This window comes from Tetrao urogallus, assembly GCF_951394365.1.
Source record: "Tetrao urogallus genome assembly, chromosome: 20".
In the NCBI taxonomy this organism is placed as follows: Eukaryota; Metazoa; Chordata; class Aves; order Galliformes; family Phasianidae; genus Tetrao; species Tetrao urogallus.
This window is the reverse complement of record NC_136833.1, coordinates 6,714,429-6,738,032: the sequence shown is the minus strand read 5'-3', so window position 1 is coordinate 6,738,032 and position 23,604 is coordinate 6,714,429. Positions and strand designations below refer to the sequence as shown.

The 23,604-nt window shown below is 37.4% G+C and overlaps 1 protein-coding gene across 1 annotated transcript in view; it reads left to right on the top strand.

The window, feature by feature from the left end:
* Positions 1-1,726: 1,726 nt before the first annotated feature.
* The window catches only part of NCOR1 (nuclear receptor corepressor 1), a gene marked incomplete at both ends in the record, with an annotated part of 43,006 nt that continues 21,128 nt past the window's right edge, over positions 1,727-23,604 (top strand). Inside the window, 15 exons of the mRNA XM_079545310.1 lie at positions 1,727-1,834; positions 3,613-3,749; positions 5,399-5,594; positions 6,729-6,911; positions 7,697-7,810; positions 10,278-10,334; positions 11,124-11,176; positions 12,047-12,113; positions 12,959-13,131; positions 13,361-13,451; positions 13,989-14,167; positions 14,690-14,744; positions 15,532-15,630; positions 21,402-21,532; positions 21,810-22,027. Of these exons, the coding sequence (XP_079401436.1) occupies positions 1,727-1,834; positions 3,613-3,749; positions 5,399-5,594; positions 6,729-6,911; positions 7,697-7,810; positions 10,278-10,334; positions 11,124-11,176; positions 12,047-12,113; positions 12,959-13,131; positions 13,361-13,451; positions 13,989-14,167; positions 14,690-14,744; positions 15,532-15,630; positions 21,402-21,532; positions 21,810-22,027 (1,861 nt within the window). The remainder of the gene's footprint in view (positions 1,835-3,612; positions 3,750-5,398; positions 5,595-6,728; positions 6,912-7,696; positions 7,811-10,277; positions 10,335-11,123; positions 11,177-12,046; positions 12,114-12,958; positions 13,132-13,360; positions 13,452-13,988; positions 14,168-14,689; positions 14,745-15,531; positions 15,631-21,401; positions 21,533-21,809; positions 22,028-23,604) is intronic.

Genomic DNA, 23,604 nt, shown 5'->3' with positions numbered 1-23,604 from the left:
AGAAGGTTTTGAAGCGAGTTGATGAGGAACCAAGCAGACTAAGATTGTTCAGCGTGGAAAAAATATGGCTAAAGGGATATGAAAGAATTCTGCAGAATCCCATGTGTGGTGAGGGGAAAAAAACCTAGAAATTGGATGTTTGGTTTGTTGCAGTGCCAAAAGCACAGATACCAAATGAAGGTTGCAGGTCCAAAGCAAACAAAAGCTGATGGTTTCTCATGCAAGATGTCACTGAGCTGTAGAAGTGCAAAGAGTGATTGTGCATGCTGAGAACTTGTACTGCTTCAGCAAACAGCTGGGTGAACCAATGGAAGAGAAAGCTGCTAAAGACTTGTAGACAGAAAGGCTTGAACTCCAGTGGTTTCTTTGATGGAGAGGTGGGAAAGGAAAGTAATTAGGGCAGGAGTGACAAAATACATTAGATAAACTTGAAAATCTGTTTGTATAGCTTGCTGTGTCAGATCTTTTCCTAAGCGGATTTTGTCTATTGACTGTTAATAGAAACCACAGTTCAGAAGCATAATTTTATGTTGGTGTTTGTAAAAAGTTGCAGTTGAATGCGCTTAAAAATGAAGCCATCTGGTCAGGGAACAGCATTACTTTGTTTGAAGGTCTGCATGTCTGCTGGGCTCCAGAGCAGAGGTTGCTACAGGTCTGACAGAATTCTGTATTTACTACTTCAGGCTCCAAGGATTGCCTCTTCTGGGCTGTCAGGAAGAAACAGCTTATGCTTTAAAAAAAGAAATTCTCTTTTGTAATTCACCTGCATGGAGAAGTGCTCAAAGCACTAATGGGTAGCGTTCATGTTTGGTTGCTGTCTTCTGATCTTCAGCAGATGGTTTAGGCAGATAAAGCTGTACACTGCTTTATGGACGCTTGAACTTTGTTAGTGGCCTTTTTCCCCCCCCAGTATTTTAATCTTCCTCCTATCAGTGTACATTCCACCGTTAATCTGCAGCTAATTTGCAGTAGAGGCAAATTTGTCATCGAGTGTCTACTATTGCCGGATTGTTTCAAAGCTTCATAGTATGTTCAGTTCCTAGCATCCCATATGGGACACACTGTGTATACTGTGAACTGAATGAGCTTGTTTTCCTCTGTGAGGGCTTTTTTCCTTTTCTGAGAACTACTTCTGTCAAGCTGCTCTTAGGTGGTAATAATACTTTATGGCTTGACTAATGCATTGTGGTTTAATGAACTGTAGGCAGCGCTGAGTCAAGCAGCCCTAAGTCTACCTGAAAGTAGGAAAGAGTTCATAGAATCCAAAAGCTGCAGTAGAAAAGAAAGTGAACTTCATGTTGAGCTAAAGAAACTTACTATATATTGTGGGTTCCATTTATGGACTATTATAACCTCTTAACACCTATTTAAGTGACCTACTTTTCTTTAAAATCCTATTAATTCAACTGGTAGCTGGTAAAATGATGTATTCTGACAGTATAATCCTCAAATCTTTGTGTAGACAATGCTGACATACCTGTTTTTGAGCCCATTTAAGACCCGTTAACATGTTTCAGACTAGAGTAACCTATTAAATAAATACATCAGGAAAAAGCTTTTACTGGTAATGGTTGTTTTGCTTAGGTGACTATGGCTGTAATGTATTGTGGGTACATCTGGTACTTCAGTGCTTATCAGTGATCTTTTTTCCTTTAGGCGGTTTCCTAGAAACATGATTGCTTGCTGGTCTTGATCTCACAGCTTTGTGAAGACTTCTTCTCTGATAATGTCAAGTTCAGGCTACCCTCCTAACCAAGGAGCATTCAGCACAGAACAGAGTCGTTACCCTACCCACTCTGTCCAGTACACCTTCCCCAGCACCCGACACCAGCAGGTAAGGAGCCACAAAGATTGCAGTCCTAGCTAGAAATAATTCAGATATTTGTTGTGTCAAATGGGACTTTTTTTTTTTTACTGCTGTCACGTAAGTTCTTCACATCCGAAAACTGAGCAGTTGCTGATCAGTATGCCCAGATAAAGCTGACTGGGAAAATCTGTGCACCCGTGTTGTTTGTAGCCTTGAAATTTGGCTCTTAAATCAAGGCTGATGGGTCCACTTGTTCAAATTGATTCCTCTGTGAATGAGGGTCTGACTGTGGTGTAACTTCTGGGAAGTATAATCTGTAGTAATTTGGTGCTGTGATTCCTTCTGAAGTATGAACTTGAAAGGTCATAATTACCTGTTGATTTATGCCTTGCTGCAATACTGTAGATGAAATTGCTGAAATCCTTGCCTTCAAATTTGGCTCTTTAAAGCTTACTTTTGGCCTGTTCCCCCTCTCCTTCCTCCCAGTTTTTCTCACACAGACTAAAATTTAAAAATGCTCCATAAAATTGTGAAGGTACCCTAAATAAAATCCTAGGCAGTATTTTGGCTTGACAGCATTTCCTGCAGTATTTAACGTTTACGAATCTACTAAAAATAACAAAACACTTTTTAAAGATTTGGCCTGTCTTAAAATACCTTCTTTTTTAGTAATGAAAAATCAAAAGTAAAATGATTTTGAAGTGGCAAATGAAGTGTTTTCCCTGCTGAGGAGAACTGCTGCTTGTGTCATCTAGGCAAATAAATGTCTTCCCTGCCTCTCTCCTTTTATTTATTTATATATATTTCTTTAGAAATCTGAATTTTGTAATCCTATATCTTTATCATGGAGAATTAATATTAAATTCCAGTTCTTATCATCGGTTTCTCCTAGCTTGAATAAATTCACTGTGGATTGTTTTCATAAACTTCTGGTTTAGCTTTGCTTCAATTCAGTAATGTTTAGTCATTGTACTAAATTTGGCCAATGCAAGTGTTGCTGAGTCCATATGCATTGATGGGAGGAATTTTCCAAGAATCTGCAAATAAGTTGTCTGCAGTCACTGTGTGTTTAATATGAATGCAGGGTTCTGGGTGTAACAGATCTCTGGTGAGGATGGAGGAGTGGGGCATTGGTGAGTGCTGAATTTGTATGGGGAATTTCCTCTTAGGCCCAAGAGGACAAAAGTAAACCTGTACATGAGGAGCGTTGGGTTGGATTGGCTCTAAGCTGATGTTGTGCTTGACAAAATCTGCGTTCATGCTGGAGAATGTGAATCTAAAGCATACCGATGTGTTTTACCCCAAAATTTTTCTGAAGCATCTGTAAAAGTGCTTCCAGCCAGTTGCATTCTGCTTGCCAGAAGTGGGGGAATGGATTTCTAAGGATCTCTGACTTGCTCATTTCTGCTGAGCGTGTGCTCTGTCATTGTGGGCTTGCTGTGGAATTGTAGGTTGGGGACGACAGCCTGTTGCCTCTAGGACAGCTCAGGCTTTCCTTATTTTAATGAAATTCTCCTCCCACTACAGACAATTTGGATCTGTTTTGCTCTGCTCTTGTGTTTAGAGAAGGAAATTCAAAATCTGAAGCTTCTTGGTTTTCTCCTTTATTTTCAAATAATGTGCTCATTTAAAGTGAGAACTGCCCTTTATATATTTCACTTTTTGAGCTCAAGTAAGGCTTTGGTGATCTGGTCTTGGTCTGTTTTTAATGTTTGAAGAAATGATTGTTCTATAACACCAAATGCTTTTCATCCTGTCTTTTGTGCCTTTTGTATTCGTTAACATCTGAAGTGTGTTTCCTTTAGGAATTTGCAGTTCCCGATTATCGCTCGTCTCACCTGGAAGTCAGTCAGGCAACCCAACTCTTGCAGCAGCAGCAGCAACAGCAGCAGCTTCGGCGCCGGCCTTCTTTGCTTTCAGAATTTCACCCAGGCTCTGACAGGTTAGGATTCTCTTTTTTGACTTACGTGAAGAGGAATCTTTTATGTCTCTGCTTTCTGTGAAGTGAGTTGTAGTTTCTGAGTAGAAACATTTTGAGTTGCACGATTTCACCTGAGTACATACATGACTTTATTCATCAGTGCTCCATTGCTGAGCAGCTGTGGTCTCTTGCATTTGAGTGTTGCAGGTCTGCCTGGTTTTCATCTGCTGTGTAATTCCTTAGTTCCTTTGCTTCAATTACATTTGCTTCACAGACAGGAAGTAACAATCTGCTGCACCCTCCCTACAGAAAGCTCCTAGGATACAGCTGCATATTGCAAGCTTCTAAAGCTTTAGGCTAAAAGCATGCAAAATATCATCTTTGGATAATTTGATTTCACAAAGTCAGAGTAACAAATGCAAGAATCATTAACAGTGTGAATATTACTAGTTGTATTTCCTAGATTACAGTGGGAATAAATTCTTAGGCTTGCATATTCAACAGATGGTATTTGTGTGCCTGGGTAAGAAATAAACAATGGAGCTAATTGGGTATTTGAGTTGCAGAAATTGTAGAACACCAAACTGTGGCACAAAAATGAGACTGAAGTATGCTGCTTTTGGCAAGAGACTTGACAGCTTCTTATCATTTGTGTTAAATACCCTTTTTGTGGGTCTGGTATAACATTCCTGTGTGTGTAAATGCATGCAAATGATCTGGGTCCAGTAGGTTAAGTGAGGACAGGTTAGTGAACAGCTACAGTGAATCATGTATTGTCATTTAGTGTCAGATTGGCAATATCCTCTTAGTAAAATAGGTTACTTTACAATCAATATTGAAGTCATTAATCTTACGTAGAGATGATGGGCTCAAGAAAAAGTTTTTGGTAGATATCAGACCAGTGTGAGATGAATTGGGTTGTAGAAAATTGGCAGGATTATGTGTGTGTTTAAGGGACAAGTTACTGTATGATCTGTGCACGTCAGTTCTTCAGTGTATTAGTATGCTGATGTAAAAGTCTAAGCAGATCTTATTGGTTGTAACAACCTTCTTTCTTGGCCTTTTAGTACGTGTTACTGCTAGGAGTAATTTCACATGCTGTATTAATTTTAGGAGCTTATTTTGGTTATATCACAGGAACGTAAATTCATAGAATGGCTTGGATTGGAAGGGACCTTTAAGGTCCCTGGTTCCACCTGCATTTTAATAGCATTTGACTATAGATCAAATTCCACATAAGCTCATGGTTCATTTCAAGCATTCTGTGTATGTTCAAAATGATTTGATTGCAAAAATGAAATAATGGAGCTGTTGTAGCCATCTGTGCTCTATTGAATATAGTGCTATCTTTATCTCATGGATTTTTTATTTTTATAATTTGAATCAAAGCTTTGATTTGAACAATATCAGTGTAGCAGTGGTTTCTTGAAGCGGTTGCAATGATAGGAATGCATATAAACAGCATCTTTTAAGATTCATCTCTTTTTCAATGGATTTTAACTATTATATTTTTGAAGACTGCACCTAGAAATGTTTTTCTGCTTTACTGTTCAGAAAGAGTTCTGCTAAGTTGTGTTTCCTGTACATTTGGTAAGGGTTGAGGAACAAAAAACACATTTGTTGCATAAAAATGTGTATTTTAATAGCTTATGATCTCTTCTGTGTACTAGGCCTCAGGAAAGGAGAACTGGATATGAACAGCAGTTTCATCCAGGTCCATCTCAGACAGATCATGATTCACTGGAATCTAAGCGACCACGTCTTGAACAAGTTTCTGATTCCCATTTTCAGCGTGTCAGTGCTGCTACTGTCTTGCCTTTAGTACATCCTCTGCAGGAAGGGTTGAGATCTGCAGATATTAAGAAGGTAAAGGCATTTTCTCTCATAATACTGAAGGTGAAAATTGTGTGTCATGGTAAGCTCAAGTTTCTAAGCTCCTATCATTAAAGAAAGCATTTAGCACATGGATTCAGATTTTACAGTAGAATAATTGTCTTGCATTGCCTTTACCACTCCTTTTATCAAGTAAGTAAAGCTGTCTGGGAAGTAAAGTAAAATTAGGATAGCACATTATCTCTTAGTAACTTGCTGGGCTGCATAGCAAAGATAAGATCAAAGGGGGCTGGAGAAACCAAATTAAGACATGCAATGTTAGCATGCTTGCATGTTACTGAATTTTTACCCAGGTACTACATGTAGAAATCTACTGTCTCAGTTTAGAAATACGTCCCAGTGTTATCTTGAGAAATGGCATTCAGGCACAATCTTTTGGTTAGACTGGCTTGAGTGAGGGATGCATTTACTAAGTTAGCATTGCCAGCTGAGCAGTTGCAGAGCGTCATTTCTGAGGATGCAAATAAAATCAAGGTACAACAGTACTGACATATTTCAGTGTGTTCCATGTTCTGATGTTTTTTGGAAACACGTGGGGGGGAAAAAAAGTGATGAGAAAGCAAAGCCAAATGAACTGTGACCTGTCCTTTCAAAGCATCTCCACAAATAACTCCAGATGTGCTCCTCTCTGATCACAGTTCTGTTCAAGTGCATCTTCATCAGTATATGCGCAGAGTATTGAGGGTTGTCTCTTAAGTGACCCCCTACCTTTCAAAATAGAAGTTACTATTTATATTTATGAAGATGTATTTTTAGAAGGGAAATGTTTTGATCTTATTTTCATTTCGTGATTAAAAATAATTAGCATTGTGCTTCCATATTTAAAGATGGATTTTGAAATTGTAGTAACGTAAATGAGCTGTCAATTGATTCTAAGATAATTAGAGCACTGATAATCTGAAATCTTAAACTTTATCTCTGCTGAAGAGCTACCTAAGCTATAAATAACTGGAAGTTCTTGTTTAATTCATGCATGCCAGTTTAGTTACTGAACACTCATTTGCATGTTATTAATATGACTGATATTAATATGACTGATATTAATATGACTGATATTAATATGACTGATTTTTCTCAATTCTGCCCCACCTCCTGTCCCAATGAAAGGACCCAGGTTTTGGAGGAAAGCATGAGGGACCATCTTCTCCAATTTCTGGTCAACCGTGTGGGGAGGACCAGAATGCTTCACCTTCAAAGCTGTCAAAGGAAGAATTGATACAGAGCATGGACCGCGTGGATCGTGAGATTGCGAAGGTTGAACAGCAAATCCTTAAGCTGAAGAAAAAGCAAGTGAGCATAGCAGACACTGCTGTTTTATCTGCTAGTGCAAAATATGTGGGAAAACTGCTGCTCTTGTGTTAGTGGTGATTTTTTTGTTTTTGGTTATTTGAACCAAAGGTTAAAGAGGAAAGGTTGTGTGCACAGTTTTCTTGGAATGTTTAAATAGATTGGATGCAATGTAATTTTAAACATCTTGAAACTAAGAGAAAGCCATGTAGAAACACCAAAAGCAGATGACTTTATTTTAAACTCTTGTTAGATGTCCAATGAAACAAGGGCACTGTGACTGTAATTTCAAGAATGACTGCTGGTTAAGGGGCTGGCTATCATCTCTCTTCTTCCATAGTTGTGAAAGTGGAGAATCTCTTGCACACCTTTTTTTTTTTTTTAAAAAAAAAAGTAGTAATAATGGCAGCTAGAAGTTTTTCTGTCTTGTAGATATATATGGGGATAATGTTTTCTGTGGGATGACAGGTTTGGTGTAACTGTTCTCTGAAGTTGTTGTTCTTGTTTAAAGTTAAATATTTGATAGAATACAGTGCTGCAGTGGCTTGAAGTGTCAGGCTGGAACAAGTCTGATTCAGTGCGGGTGAATCTTGTAAACAATTCAGTTTACTGATAGCTCAGAGTGGTCGTTACTGTCCCATGGACATTGAAACCATTTCATTCATAGTCAGTTAAAAAGAAGAATAACAGTGCAAACTGTTGATCCGATGCATATTTTATCTCTGGTGACTAATTACTGTAAGGGTAACATGGTGCGGATGGCTGATTTTCTTTCTTTGGTTTCTTAGCAACAACTCGAAGAAGAAGCTGCTAAACCACCAGAGCCAGAGAGGCCTGTCTCCCCTCCTCCAGTGGAACAGAAGCACCGCAGTATTGTCCAAATTATTTATGATGAAAATCGGGTAAGCATGTTTTTCAATTGACTGAGTGTAGTTGTGAGTCTTAACAAGTTTACTGAGAGCCATTAATACACTCCTCTGGGGCAGTTTTTACTATTTTTATTTTATAGATTTTTGTCCTTGCCCTCTTTTTATATTATTTACTTCTTTACATGATAAACTCCTGCACAAAATCTTTGTTCTTGATGGTGTGAACCTTATTCTGTCTTATAAACAGTGTACTGAAAATACATCGATGGCTGTCATCCCTAGACCTGTGTGTTGGTGTGTGTGTGTACATCTATGCATATTTTTATTTATGTGAATGTGTATGTGTGCCCACATATATATATGTAGGTATTCACACACATACATATAGTGTGTGTATATATATATATATAAATGCTTCAGGAATTTGTTTTGAATTCTTTCCTCCTCACTAAATACCAATGAGTTTGGATGAAGACCTGTCACTTAGATTAGCAGAAGGAAAAAAAAAAAAACCTGCATAGGATTCTGTACTTTCTTTTAAGACTCTGTTTTCTTATACTTAAAGTTGGGATCAGTGAACAAATACGAAGAAGTATCCAAATGAATTTTGATTTCGTTTTGCATAATGGATGAGTGACGTACAGGAGCTCAGTAGTGTCAGCAGTGGTAGCAAAGTGCTTCCTGACCTTTTCCTTCTGGTGGTTTGAGACTGGGGAGTTGGATATCTGTTGTTTTTGAAAGTGCCAAGTGTTCCAAGCTTATGTGACTGGTAGACTTTTGTTTAATGTTTAATTACTCCATTTTATTTTGTAATTCAGAGGAATAGGTAGCTTCTCTCAGAGTAGAGCATTTTTGAAAATTTGAGATGGTAAAACACCAAACAAACAGCACAATACTAGACCATACATAGTAGTACTGTGCCCTGGGTGTTCCTGTTCTCCCTTTCACCTAGTTTGTCTCTGAAATTTATGGTGTTTACTTAATACAGGAGGGCAATTATTAAGTTACGCAGACTGATCTAACCAATGTCCAGCAATCGCTTAACTACTGATGATGAAACAGTTCTACTGTTTTAAGTCTCTTTCACACTAATGTAATTAAAAAGCATTAAAACCACATGATCACCTTAGAAAACTTTTTTAAGGTGAGTTTTGTGATGGGTAGTTGGCAAAACTAGGATGTATTTGAAGAAGCCTGGGTGGGCTGCTATCTTCCTTTGCTAGCCCTGGTTGCTGGTGGCTTAAGAGAGTCTTGAAGTTACTGTTTCTTTCCAGTGTGTTGTATGTATCAGTGGATGGGAGGAAATCCATTTCTCTGTTGAGTGAGATGGAGTAGTGTGTCAGTGTGGTCCTGTGTTAGCTGCTTCTGTTCTTGTAGCTCTCCATGTAGTAACATCTGTAATAGGGGAAATACCAAGCTTGTTGCATTTAAGAGCTCCAACCAAGTGCTAAGAGGACTCACGTTATCAGGCATTACTTGTACTGCAGAATGGCAATGTCATTGAGAATACAAATCCTATGTGTCAGTACCCACTATATTATTTTAAATGGTCATTAAAGAAACATTAGTCCATTCAGGCACGCAGTACTTCATTGGTATCTTCTACAGTTGGAATAGGAGGACAGTCTCCCCTTGGCAGCTTTCATCTTAAAAGCATGCAGTATGGGATAATTACTTCTAATATTCAAATACAATTGGCCAAATTTTGGTTGAAGTAATAGGATAGAGTTCAGTTTTATGTTTTTTCAAACCAAACAAACCATTTTAGCAGGGTTATGCTGTAACATTGCCTGGATATACAATTATTGTGTCCAGCTGTGAGTTCCAAAGAAAATCTCAAGACTTAAATTACATGTGAAATTAGAACTTAGCAGAACTCCTTCTAATAATAACTGCTTTGTGGATTAGTTATCCTACATTTTTCTTTGCAGGCATCTGCTTTTAGGGTTAGTGCATACAACTATTAGTGGGAAAGAAGCAAATGTGAATTAGTCTGCTGGATCTTTTCGGGCAGCCTTGTCTTCTGACAGAGGGCTTTGGGAAATTGTACTGGCTTGAAATGAATTTATGAAAGCCAGCTGTGTTATCCAGTGCTTCCTCCTTTAGGACTGGACTTACTCTGGGGTCCTTGCCCAGCTTAAGGGAAAGATCTTTGGCATGCATGTGCACTTTGGCATGATCTTTGGTATGCACATGTTGGTTAACAATTGCAGACTTTCCAGTTGAAGAATTTTTGTCCTTAATTCAGAAGTATACTCTTATTTTTCTGTACACCTTTCCACACTTTTGAGTTGAGAGAGCACAGCAGTAACTGCAAAATTCAGGTAGAGGCTTCTCGGTTCACTGAGGCAGCGCTGCAGAAGTAGGTGAAGGAAGATACAATGTGCTCAGGTGGGTATAGCAGCTGGACTGAGTGAAAGTTCAGAGACACTTTTCACACCTGAACTACGGAGGGCTTTGAGACCATATTTTAAAATAAAAAGAAAAATTTTGTTTACAGAAAAAAGCAGAAGAAGCTCACAAGATTTTTGAAGGTCTTGGTCCCAAAGTTGAACTGGTAAGTGGTCTGTTTTTGTTCTGTTTACTGTGTTGCCAGTGTAGCTTTCACATCTGTAATTCTGCTGTGGTAAACATGTTGTTCTGTGTTCACATATAAAAGAACATTATAGGGTGATTTAATCTTTTGGTTTGGGAAGGGAAAGAGTGGGACTTCTTGCTTTTCACTTGGTGGCTGATATTTTATATAAACTTGGAAATCCTGGGCCTGTCTATTTATCAGCCAAAAAATTGTTTGAATATCTCAGGTATTTGATAGTGGAATTGGTAGCACAGCTACATGGGAGTGCAGATTAAATATATGTTGTTCTGTTGTCTTCCTGAAATTGCAAACAGTGCATTTTAAATGCATGTTTCAAATAAAAGTTGTCTTCAGCCTGATATTCATCTTTAATTCTCAAGAAAGCAATTAATCTTCTGGAGTCTTTATTTTAACAAGAATATGTTAATGTGTGTTTAAATACACTCGTGGTTTAGGGCTTGAGTGAACTGGATGACTGGATGATTTTAAAAGTATGACTTTTAAAATAGATTTGAATCAGAGGTCAGGGTTGAAATAGAACTGCACTGAAGTAGTGTTATATACATAAATAGTTATAATGATCTAATTTAAAGTAATGAAATCTATGCTGTAAGTGTTGAGTATCTTAAACTTGTCACTTTGGGTTGCTGCATCTCAGAATGAATAATTGTGAGCAGAATATTTTAATGCAGTTAAATGTATTCCATATACTTAAAAATTACGTGCACTGAAAAGTACTAAGTTTATCTTTCTAATCCAAAATTGTAGCCGCTTTACAACCAACCATCAGACACGAAAGTCTACCATGAAAACATCAAAACGTGAGTGCTTTAATATCTTCTTGTTGTGCCTTTTAAATGGTCTGGACTTAAAGATTCAAATTTTTAATTGCTGCTATTTCCAAATATACCATGTACACTTTCACATGTACATCCTTCCAGCCCATGTAACCTTCAGACTTCTACATTGTAGAACAATGCTGCAAGGAAATGGCTGTATTTATTGCAGGCAATGGCAAACAGTAGCTTTGCGTTGTAGATTAAAGAGAAAAATAAGTCATAAAACTTATTTTAAGTTGGTAGCACTGGTATTTTTCAAAGCCTGAAATATCACATCTGACCTAGATGTGCCTTGTCAACTTTTCCCAAAGGTTCGTGTTTCAAAGAACTGTTTCAAAAGTTACTGCTATCACAAAGTGGCAGGAGTCCTGACTTTCTCATTGATTTCGTTCTGTACTTGTTTCATGTCGAGGGCTGTGAGAATAGAGTTGCTGCTTGCTATGTTGATTTGCTGGGGCAAACAAAAATCGCCTAGCTGAAATAAGCTGGTTGTCTTCTACCAATTTTTTTATGGTTTTTAGGATTGAATTACAAATATGCATTTTATTTTTTTCTTTTTTCCAAGGCACAAAATCTTTTCCAAACTTGCTTATTTTAGTACCTCTAGGAGAGCATCTGGCTTGAAACTGGGAGCTTCCATGTCTCTCTCAAGCCATCTACTAGATTATTTTCCCTCAGATAAAATACAGTGTAAGTTAAGTGATTGTTTCGTCAGGAATTTTCCCAGTTTTTCTACCTCTGAAATTATTCTTTGTAGCAACCATCTGGCATCTATAATGCACGTGGAGTTGGTTGGGTAACTTTGAAGTTCTTGTATTGTATGTAGTTCACATCTCAAATTTTGTTTTCCAGAAACCAGGTGATGAGGAAAAAGCTAATACTGTTTTTTAAAAGAAGAAATCATGCAAGGAAACAACGGGTAATACTATCATTTCTTATAAAAAGAGGACGTTGTCAGTTTTCTATCTAAATTCTTGGTGTATTTTATCCATTGTGTCATGTAAATTCAATTGGCTAGAAAAATGTCTTTAAACTAATTTTCTGTCAAGTTATTTGAAAAGAAACTGTCAGTTTATAGCTGCTATTTGCTAATTCTTAACTGAAAACCATCCTAAAATGCTATTAGGAAAATACTGTGGATTTTTTTTTTTTTGTCTTATTTTGCTTTTTCCCCTCTTCTCCTTTCCAATCTGCTCTTAGAGTATGAATGGGAGAAAGCCAGTGAAGAATCCTGAACTGTTTTGCCTGGCCCCTCTGTGCACCTTTCTTGTATAGTAGCTATGGGGTCTGAAAGAAAACGAGCAGATCTGATTCTGAATTCTGACAGAATTTTTAATCAAATGTTTGCATGTTAAACACCAGTATTAACCTTGAGTACTGTTACAGCAAGTCATGTTTTGGGTGATATCCCAAGGGTATTTCTGTTACTACGTTTAGCAAAAGTTTAAATGTAAAAAAAAAAAACCCAAAACCCTAAGTCCATTCTGTTAAGTAAAAGCTTGGTTCCTGGAGATGTGAGATTTCTAGAAAGGGCTGCAGTTATTTAGTGTCATTGTGATGTATAAAAAAAGAGAATTAGTGTATCTTTCTCCAGTGTAAGTTCTGAGATCCATTCTATTGAAAACAGTTGTGTGTCATTTTCAAAATGGAAAGCCAGTGCTGCAGGAAGAATTTCTCTTAATTCCTAGAGCCTACCCAGTTTGGGGATACTGATCACTTAATTTATTTCTGTTTAGTTCAACCTTTGCTTTTGGAATTTAACAGGAACAGAAAATCTGCCAACGCTACGATCAGCTGATGGAAGCATGGGAGAAAAAAGTTGACAGGATAGAAAATAATCCACGCAGGAAAGCTAAGGAGAGCAAAACAAGAGAGTACTATGAGAAACAATTTCCAGAAATCCGGAAGCAAAGAGAACAGCAAGAACGATTTCAGAGGTATAAATGTGGATTTGGAACATTCTTGTACATCATCTCTTAGAACTCAGTTTTTAGAATTATTTATAATGACATTGTTTCTGCTTAAAGGCTATTTTATATGGTAATTCATGTTAGTGTTTCTTACTGTACAAAGTAAAACATTCTTTTGTTCTATAATTAATTGCTTTGTTCACTGTGTTTCATGGCATTGAGCACTAATTCTACTTCTCTTTACTCCTAATTCTAGAGTTGGTCAAAGAGGGGCTGGACTTTCAGCAACTATTGCTAGAAGTGAGCATGAGATTTCTGAAATCATTGATGGGCTTTCTGAGCAGGAGGTGAGGCTATTGGCTATGCTTTGCTATCTGACTATGCAAAGGAAAGGTCTCTTTCAGAGGGTTTGTTTTGTTTTTTTTATTGGAAGAGAAACATTTTGGGGTGCTGGTTTGGGAGAGTCTATGCAAGCTTTGGCTTAAAACAAATCTGAGAAATACTTTTCTTTTAAGGATTGTGTTTCCTAATTTCCTAATTTGTGTTTCCTAGACCTACTCATTGTCCATTTCAGACATGTCACAACCTATTTGTTTTCACAGCTGTGTGAGATATGTGGAAAGTCATCCATTCTAAAGCCCTGTACCGTTTCATTTTTTTGTAGTGAGACACTCTCTTCTTTTCCTTTAGCTGACTGTGTAAATGTTACTGCCCCAATGAACAACTTTTAGAAGAATTAAGAAGGCAACAGAAAGATGTTTCCAACTATCTGTGAATGTCTGCTGTGCTGGAGCTTCTATGAGTTGTGTAAATAGAGAAATGTAAACATTAATAACAACTTTTTGTGTGTGTTTTTTACTTTTTCTTTTATTCTTTACCTATAGAATAACGAAAAACAAATGCGTCAGCTCTCAGTCATTCCTCCCATGATGTTTGATGCAGAACAGAGAAGAGTGAAGTTTATTAATATGAATGGTCTGATGGAGGATCCCATGAAAGTTTATAAGGACAGACAATTCATGAACGTCTGGACGGACCACGAGAAAGAGATTTTTAAAGAAAAGTAATGGGCTTTCTTATCTCTTATTTTTGCTGCATGCTGATGACAGCTGAACACCTATCTCATGAGTTAGACTGGAGTTAAACATGAGTTAAACTGGAAAAACTGAAGTTTTTGTGAACTATTTGATAACTTAGTTGAATGAATCATAGAATAGAATCATAGAATCACAAGGTTGGAAACGACCTGTAAGATCACCTAGTCCAACCAACTGAAACACTGCAAGAAGTTCTAGACTGCTCTGTATGTCTTTCAATTGCATCCAGTTAGGCTGTACATCAGAAATTATTTTTAAAGCACTTCAGTTTTTTGATAAGGTGAAAATTAGAGGACTATGTGTAGGATCTCATTATGACAATTATTAGCTTTGTTCTAAGTTTGAACGATTTGAAAACTAAACTTTTTAGACTAATTTCAGTTGTAGAAATCAAGAGTTTGCTGATGGTGCAGATTGTTTAGAAGACTGCTTTGTTTACTTGATATGTATTATGTTGTTAAACTTAAATAATTTCTGATTTGTAAAAGGTTTGTCCAACATCCCAAGAACTTTGGTCTAATTGCTTCCTACCTGGAACGAAAGGTAAGACCTTTTTGAATACATGTAGAGCCATGGGTGGGATCCCTAATTTTCTAAATGTAAGTTGTTTATTCCAGCATTATTTTATCAGCTTGGGAAAAATTGCAATTCTGAAAAAAGTTCCTGCTTTGACAGGATTTTGTAGTGCTTGAACAGTTACACGATCAGCACAAGCAAGCATCTAACAAAAGTTAGTGGAATGACACTATTGATAGCAGTAAAAGTAAATGACACTTGAATTAGTTTTGATTTACTTTACTTTTGAAGCTGAGAAGCTGCTTTAGTGATGTAAATCTTTAAGTAAGGGTATCATTTGGTCTGCTATGCCACTGTGCTAACTCTAAGAAACCTTGCCTCCACAGTTCAGGTCAGTGAGATCCTACTGCTGGCTGAATTAGTCTTTAGAACTGACTTTGCAGAGATCATGTAAGAAGTAATGGAGAATTATGATTTGTTGAGACATAAGGATCTTGATTACTTAGGACTATTATTATAAATAGAGGCTTTCACAAATTTGCAAACTGACTGGTATACATTAAACTGTGCCAACTAGGGTACCTGAGGGATATTATAAATACATAAGACTTGTATTTAGCACTGTGTAATTTTATGCATGGTTATATTTGTTACATTTGTGTATGAATTTACTTTCCTAATGATGTAACTATCAAATCTTGTAGCTTGTAAATCTAGGGGATGAGTATTTTTAATGTTGGAGGAAATTAAGTAGTTACAATGTGGGGGTTTTCTTGCAGGTATAAAAACTTTTTTTTTTCCTTTTCCATTTTAGAATGTTCCTGACTGTGTACTCTATTATTACTTGACTAAGAAAAATGAAAACTATAAAGCCCTTGTGCGAAGGAATTATGGTAAACGCAGAGGAAGAAACCAGGTATCTGACACTGATATCTCACTTGAATATTGTTTTACTGTTCCATATTTATAGCTATCTTGATATCCTATACAGAAGGTATGAAGTGGAAAAGAAAGTTCCTTTTTTGTTCGTTCTTACCTCCCTTTAAAATTAAGGAATCTGTCATTAAAGGTTTTTTGGTTAGTACTTAACTCTGTGCAGTATCTTCTTCCTTTGCACATTTATGACTGTCTTTTTTTTTTTTTTTTTTTTTTTTTTTTCTCCAATGTCAACTCATTTTATCTGAGGACCCTGCCATAGACATGGAGGTCAAATCCATAATTATTAAATTCCATGGTGGAGCCAACAGAAATAAGGTTTCACATGTGACTTGCAGTGGAAAACATATAATCACTTTGTAATGGCAGTGCTTGTCAAAAAGCAGAAATTAGTAGTGATAGTTTCTTGGTGGTCAGGCTCAAAGTCAAACTGGAACTTAATAGCAAGAAGAAAGAGACAAATTTAATGCATGCAAATTAAAAATTCTACTGATTCTGGAATAATTCACTTGGAAGTCTTGGAAACCTTTGGAAGAGTTTCCAAGGGGAAAGAACAGCATATTATGAAGAATATATATGTTTGTTAGGCTTCTGGGTTTAATGTGGATATTAGGGAAACAAAAATGCTGAGACTTGTTTAGAAAAAGGGAGCAATGCTGTATATTCACTGTCATCGTGTTTTGATTTTCCTTTGCATCTAACAGCATTCTGAAAATAGAATAAAAGAGTAATGAGGTTAGGAAAGAAGGTCATATATGTGCATATCCTCTTATCTAATAATAAGTCCCAGTAAGTGTAATGCAACTGCAGCTGACAAATTGATCCTGTTGGCTAAAAACAGTATTCTGTGCTTCTATGGAGCTACTGCATTTAAGCCTTTTTAACATATTGTTTGATATTCTGACAGAAGAGACTGTGCCAACAAGGAGTGATTTCTCTGTAGCCCCACAAATTATGGATTGATGGGAGAAAATAATTTCATTATGTAAAGGACTTGGCAGTTAGCCTGGGTAGAAGCTATGACTATGGTAGTGGTTGGAAGTAAATGAAATATGCCCTGTATTTTACCAGAACTTACATTAGACTTCTTTGGTTTAATAATAAGAAAAATGTATTTCTGTGTGACTAGTGATGGTAAAAAAAAAAAATAAAAAAAATTCAATTAAGATTGTATGGAAAATACAAAGAAGATGAAAATAAATGAGATTAGTCCAAAATTTGCTGTAAGAACCAAATACACGTATTGCTGCTGTTTTAAGTGGTTTAGTTTTAGAGTTCAGTATAAAATGAGTTTGGCATGGTGATAGTACACATATGTTAAGTGATGCCTTTGCCATACGATGTTCTCTGTAATAAGAGGTGAGGAGACATAACTGGCTCCATCTGTATCACTTTAAGTTGTGAAGCATTCAGAAGATCACAACTGTGTTTAAATTTCTTTCAGCATTGCTGCATTTTAGAGCATCAGAACTGGTAGAATCAAAATTTGAACAGATTTCTCTGTCCATAAATTACTTTCCTTGAATAACACTTATAAACAAGAAAGATTTGAATTACAGTCTTGTACAAAAGTGCATACATAGATTTGTGACCTCAGCTAAAAGGAAGATGAAGGTGCTCTTGCCTGGCTTTGTGACTTCTCCTATGAATACCATCCATACGTAAGTCGCAGCACATACGTGGGTTGGAGCACTGGAGCTGCTGAAGTCGGTTTTTAGACTCAGGTTACTCAGTCTTTGAATTTTGTCACTTGTGGATCTTATTTGCTAGTTGTTGTTCCACATTAAATACAACAGCAGATCAATGGACAGCTGCTGCGTGGACTTAAGGTGTGCTCTGCAGTAAGGATACAGATAAATGTCAGATAAATGGTGACTGCTATAGCATACTTGGAAAGACAAAGAAATGCTATGAATGTGCCAGATGTGAACACTTTTACTGTTTCTTGAAGCTTAAACTTAGGAGTGTTACAGTTGGTGTTTAGTAACCCTGAAGTAAAGAGTCATATTTCTAGTTCTTAATTTTATTGATGATTGATTAGTGACATCTATGTAAACTAGTTAAAGAGGACTTGAGAGTGTTGAAGTGCCTTGCTTGCCAGGATTCTTCCTTGTGGCTGCAGACTGTAATTAATTCCCCCTGTCCCTCCCTCACCCCAGCTTTGTTTGAAGCTGATCTTTCTCCTATCTGAGTGGCAACCTGAAACTTCCTTGCTGATTGGCAAATACAAGGTGTGAAGATTTATGATGTGCTCTGAGATACGCTTATGCCAATAACAGGTGCTTCAGCTTAAGCTCTTCAGAGTTCATATATTTTTATAAAGTAGAAGGCAAGCACATAGAACGTTGCAGTGGAGATATTAAACATGGTAACAATGTTGAAATCATTGAGAACTTCAGTGAGTACAGCCTGACTCAAATTTCAATGGAGGCTTATGCTTACAGAAGCTGACTGCTAGGTTAAGGCATATAAAGTTAAGAGATGTAAAGCTTAGTGGATTCTGATGTATTGTCCTTGAATAGGCTTAGAAGGATCTTGTTATAAAATGCTGCCTAAAGTGTCCCAGAATGCTCACAGAGGTGAGGAGGGTGGTGTGCCTTAAACCAAATGTGAATTATAAAACAAAGTGCAGATCTTTAACATAGTATTAAAAGGAAGCGTGGCTGTAAGATCCAAGCCTGACTGTACGTTTTTGGCTGTTTGCGAGACGTATTCCAAGTTTTGTTTCAGGAGGGAAAAACAGTTGCCCACAGAAGGTTTGAGGGTTGTTGTTTTGCAAGTTGGGAGTTGATGGAGCGAAGAAGTCGATGTTTTTGCACTGGTTTCATTACAGATAACTCCTTCAATAGCTCATTGAAAGGAGGCTCTGAGTAAAGCTTCTCACTGACATTCAGCAGCAAAGCAGCAGCCGGGCTGCGATTCCGTGGCTGCCTGCTCAGCAGTGTCTGCAGGCTGTGCTTTGCAGCAGGTGGCCCAGCCCGGTGACCTGACTAGACAGAAATTCGCCGTGCTCCTGCGGCCGCCAATCAGCCGAGCTGACGGGATCGCCTCGTGTGACCCCGGTGAGATTAGAAGGTTGTATGTGAGATGGGCAACTCTTCTGCGGGCAGCTTAAGTGGCAGAATGACACAATTTCCTGGAATAAACATGTTGCTGGGTCAGGCAGCTGCTGCTCGAGAGCCGTGTGATGTCGGTGCTGTTGGGGGTTTTGTCCTTTTGAATCTTATCCTGAACTAAAGCCCGTCCCCTTCTCTGGATAGTAAAAGTTTTAATCAACAGATGAATGTGCAGGTACGTCGCTGACTGAGGCTTCAGCTGTTTGAAGGTTTGTGTTTAACCTGCCCTTGACCTATCGATTATGCATGTTAAAAAAAATTATGATATCATATTAACCAAATGGCAAAAAGAGCAGAGGGTTTTCAGCAACTGTTTTGGGATTAGATTAAATGTAAAATACGGAGTTTTTCTTCTGAAAATGCAGATTTTAACTCCTCGTTTTCAAGGCTGCTCTGTGTGGGGCAGTGGAAATAATTTACCTTAGTACGTGTCTCTGGCATCTTCTGTGAAGGAATGTTTTGGATCACAAAGTAACACTAGTAACTTAGGTGCTACTAATTTGCAGGATAATAATGGTTAGTGTTCGGGGTTTCTGCTCCAATTCACGTTATTAAAATGTCAGAAACAAGCCCTTTTCTTAACTATTTCCAGCTTCAGCTTTGCTGATGAAACAGTGACACCTGCTGCTATGCTTTCAAGAAGGTTCTTCAGTAAAAAAAGCTTATTTTGAGGAATATTTCAGTGGGCTATCAATTACTGAATGGCTAGCTCTAAACCAGCTATCTTCTAGATCCCCGTCCTTGGCTTTCTACAGATTTCCCAGTGTATGTTTGGCATTTATGTGAAAGGTAGCCCCATATAAAATTAGCCGTATGTAAATACTACACCTACTTTGCTTTTTAAAGTAGATTTGCAGAGTGTAGCACCCAGCAAGGAGCAGCTCTGTTCTGCACAACACAAATGTGAGTGGAAAGCCACCTCAGTGCGGTGGTTCTTTGGCATCGGGACTCTGGCAGAGGTGGTTTTGTTTAACCCATTCAAGCTCTTTCAGTTTGAATTCCTGCTGATGGTTCCCTCTGTGTGGCTATTTCTGAATCCCCTCTCTCTGTGTGTGCTGTAGTTTCTTATGAAAACATTTAAACTGTAATCATTTATTTAAGTTATGTTATGAAAACACATTTTCAGAGAGGAGGAAGAGAACTTTTTTTTAATTCTTCCCTCTCCCCTCCTCACCTCTGGCTGGAGTTGTTCCTGCTCTAACTCGTCTGCAATCTGAAGCTGGTGATTTTCCCAGTTTTGATGTATCGTGCCTAATACAGCAGGCTTGGATTTTCTTGTGGCACCTGGAGGATCACCTTGTTTTAGATAAGGTTCAGCATGAACATCTGGACGCAGCATTAAGCTCTGAATACTCTCTGTGGTCTTGCTGGCTTTTGAGGCCCATCAGGAGAATTCACTCACTTGCCATTGTTTGCATGTGGGGATTCTGTGAATTTTGGGAGTGGGTTACATGATTTATTTTGTGACAGCCAGCTGCTGCTTGATGCTTTCATCGGGAGAGGAAGGAATATCCAGCACTGATGAATTTCTGCCTTCATGACTTACAAGCATAAGATGTGTTTGTCATGTTCAGGTTGAGCACTGTGGATTGCAAAAAGCAATATGAGGCTCTTTGTCATGCTTAATGAGACTTGTGGCCTGTGTGGCAAAGTTCGGTGCTGCTGAACTGAACAGCATTTTATCTGGCTAGCAGTCAGTGGTTTAAAAAGGATCCAAAGGGAAGTGTTCTTCATTAATGCTAATAAATACTTACCAGCTCTACTTTCTATCTTGACCAGTTCAGGTCAGAAAAACTGAGGTCTTCAGAGTGCTGAGAAGCAATGTACTAGAAGGACAGAATGCTAGAACTTAAGGAAGTTTCTTCAACAGCCATATTTAATATATTTTCCTTAACATATTATTTTTCTGTATGAGTATTTCTTATTTTCTTTATGCTTTCTTAGAACATCAGGGGATATTTGGCTTGCTTAATGCTATCCTATAGCTAACAAGTGAATCTGATAGGGAACACTGAGATATTTTTTTGTGTATGTGTGACAGGTAGTAGCAAAAATAATGGCACGTGTTCTCATCACACTTCTGAGACTTTTTAAAAATTAAATTTTTACTTTCTAGCAGTGGTAAAATTCCATGCAGTCATATAAAGTAACAGGCATTTCTTCCATTAATTCCTGATTTGGAATAGATTATATCTTCTGGAAAGTTTAAATCAAATTTATGTGCTTTCTGTAATTTTCCCACGTAGCAGACATCTGGATTCACTCTGAAAAGTGAGTGTCCCTTAATGCATAAACAGTATTTTGTGCTGTTCTCTGTAGAGCAATAACAGGTAATGGTAATTACCTTTTGTCTTTTGTCAGTACTTAAGTACTTGCAGAGCTATCATCTCAATACAGGTATAGCATTTAAAAAAAATAATCTGAACTGTAATTTTCCATCTACACAACATAAATTCACTAGAAACAAGTCTAAATTCCTGACCCAGTTTTACTGTTACATTGACAGATGTGTGGTGATTATAGCTTAAAATATAATTTGCAAATGGAATAACATCAGTTTGTGGTGCTCTGAGCTTCTGTTCCTTGGTGTGTAAATCGTTGTTTAAAACATGTACGTTCTGTTTTATTTCAGCAACAAATTGCTCGTCCTTCTCAAGAGGAAAAAGTAGAAGAAAAGGTAGAAGAGGAAAAAGCAGAAAAAGCAGACAAAAAAGACGAGGAAAAGAAAGATGAGGAGGAAAAGGATGAGAAGGAGGAATCTAAGTAAGTATATCTACAGAAAATATACTTAATCTAGATTGCAGTAACCTTTATGCAGTTTTTTTTATAGAAAACAGATAAGGTTCAGCATGAATGAGTCCAGCAGTGACATCTTGTTCCTATTTAGTTCTTATGCATCAAACAACATAGATTAATTTGTTGTTTTTTTTTTTTTAACTAATCAGACTGTCCATAACTACAATCTGAATGAGTATAAATAATAACTTTATTTGTATTTATCTTTTTTTTTTTTTTTTTTTTTTTTTTAAACTATTCTCAGAGAGAATACCAAAGAAAAGGACAAAACTGAAGTTGCCACAGAGGAAACTGAGGAAAGGGAGCAGGCCACTCCTAGGGGCCGCAAAACTGCCAATAGCCAAGGTCGTCGTAAGGGCAGAATCACCAGATCAATGACAAATGAAGCTGCACAAGCAAATGCTGCTGCAGCTGCAGCCACTGAAGAGCCACCACCGCCTCTTCCACCCCCACCAGAACCTTGTGAGTAGCATTGATGGGACACTTGGGGACCCATCTGTGGTCATGCTCATCACTGACATAGGAGCGTGTTCTATACATGGAGTACATTTTGGGATTGTTTTTAGTATTACATCTTTATTCTTAGGCCTGCTTATAATTTTATGACCATTTGTTACTGTTAAATTTCATAGGTGCATCTGAATGATACAGTTATAGTCAGATGACTCTCAAAACCACATATGGTAGGAGCCAATTAAGATTTTGCGTTAACTACTTTTTCTGTTTTTCAGAGTTATTGATGGATGCATGCAGATCCAAATGCTTTTGGCAGAGGTTGACTTACAGGCCGTAGCTCATAGAATTTATTTTAAATAAATAAGTAGACTTCATATTTGAGTATATTGGGGAGTTTCATAATCTGAAATAGATCCCAGCAAGTTGTTTTTGTTATCATTTCTGCATTAGATGGCAAGAGAATTCTTTAAAATAGAAATGTTACTCCCTTGGCGTGTTAGAAGGGAGTACTCTAGCTGCATTTCTGACATAATTTGTGGTGGTGCAGAAATACTGGCAAACAGAATGCTTTGTGACAGGTCAGTAATAAGCCAAGTTGGTGTGGCTTTTTTTCCTTCACTGCTGTGCTGTGGCAAACATCAGTCTCAGCTCTCCAGCTGGGTAGTTACTGGCAGCTGCTCTTACAGAATTTGTAACAACCTTTTCTGTTGCTCAAATTTTCTTCACATCCTAACAGGGAAAGTAGGCAAATGAGTTCTTTAGCTGTAAATATCAGTAATTGTGATAAACACTTTTTCTCAGTTGACGATTCTTTTTTTGTCAGCTGCTGGAAAATGGCAATAGTTACTTTTTTTTTCTTTGTTTTTACAGGATTTTCTGGAAAATCCAGAATAGCTTTTCAGAGGGTCAGATCCTCTTTGTAGCATCTTTCTTGTATTGTTAATGGAAGTTGTTGGAAAGTCCACGTTGTATGCTGTTTGTAATGGCAGATTTTATGAAAAGGAAATGGAGGCTGTTGCCACTTAATGCCATTCAGAAACAGAATGTTGTCGAATCCAGAGAAGTAAATGAAAAAGATTTTGCCATAAATCATAGTTTCCTTCTTGTTTTTGTTTTCACTGTTCTTTTATTTTTCTGTTACTCAAGTAGAAAACGTAATCAGTACAAGAATAGTAGATTTGATAACAGCTAATTGTTGAAAAACCATTTCAGTCCATTCCACAGTAGTCAATGAAATAAGGTGGAACCACTCTATAGCATCTTGGATTGTGAGAAAAGTGCCAAACACCTTTTAAAGAAGCTACTGTGTTATGTCTCCCTCCAACAACAACAAGATACTGCTGATTTGTTTTACCTGAGCTGATTATATGCTTGGGTTTATGAGGTCAGGGTTAAATTACAACTGAGAATCAGTTTGTTGGTTTTTTTTATTGTTGTTGTTCAGCCACTGCAGTAATCAACATGCTGAAAACGTAGACAATCACGTGGGCAATAAGAGTGCAGAAAGTTCTTTTGTGATTTTAGAAGAATATAGCATGTTTGCGTTACTGTAACATCTAAACTTATGGAACCCTGGTGGATAG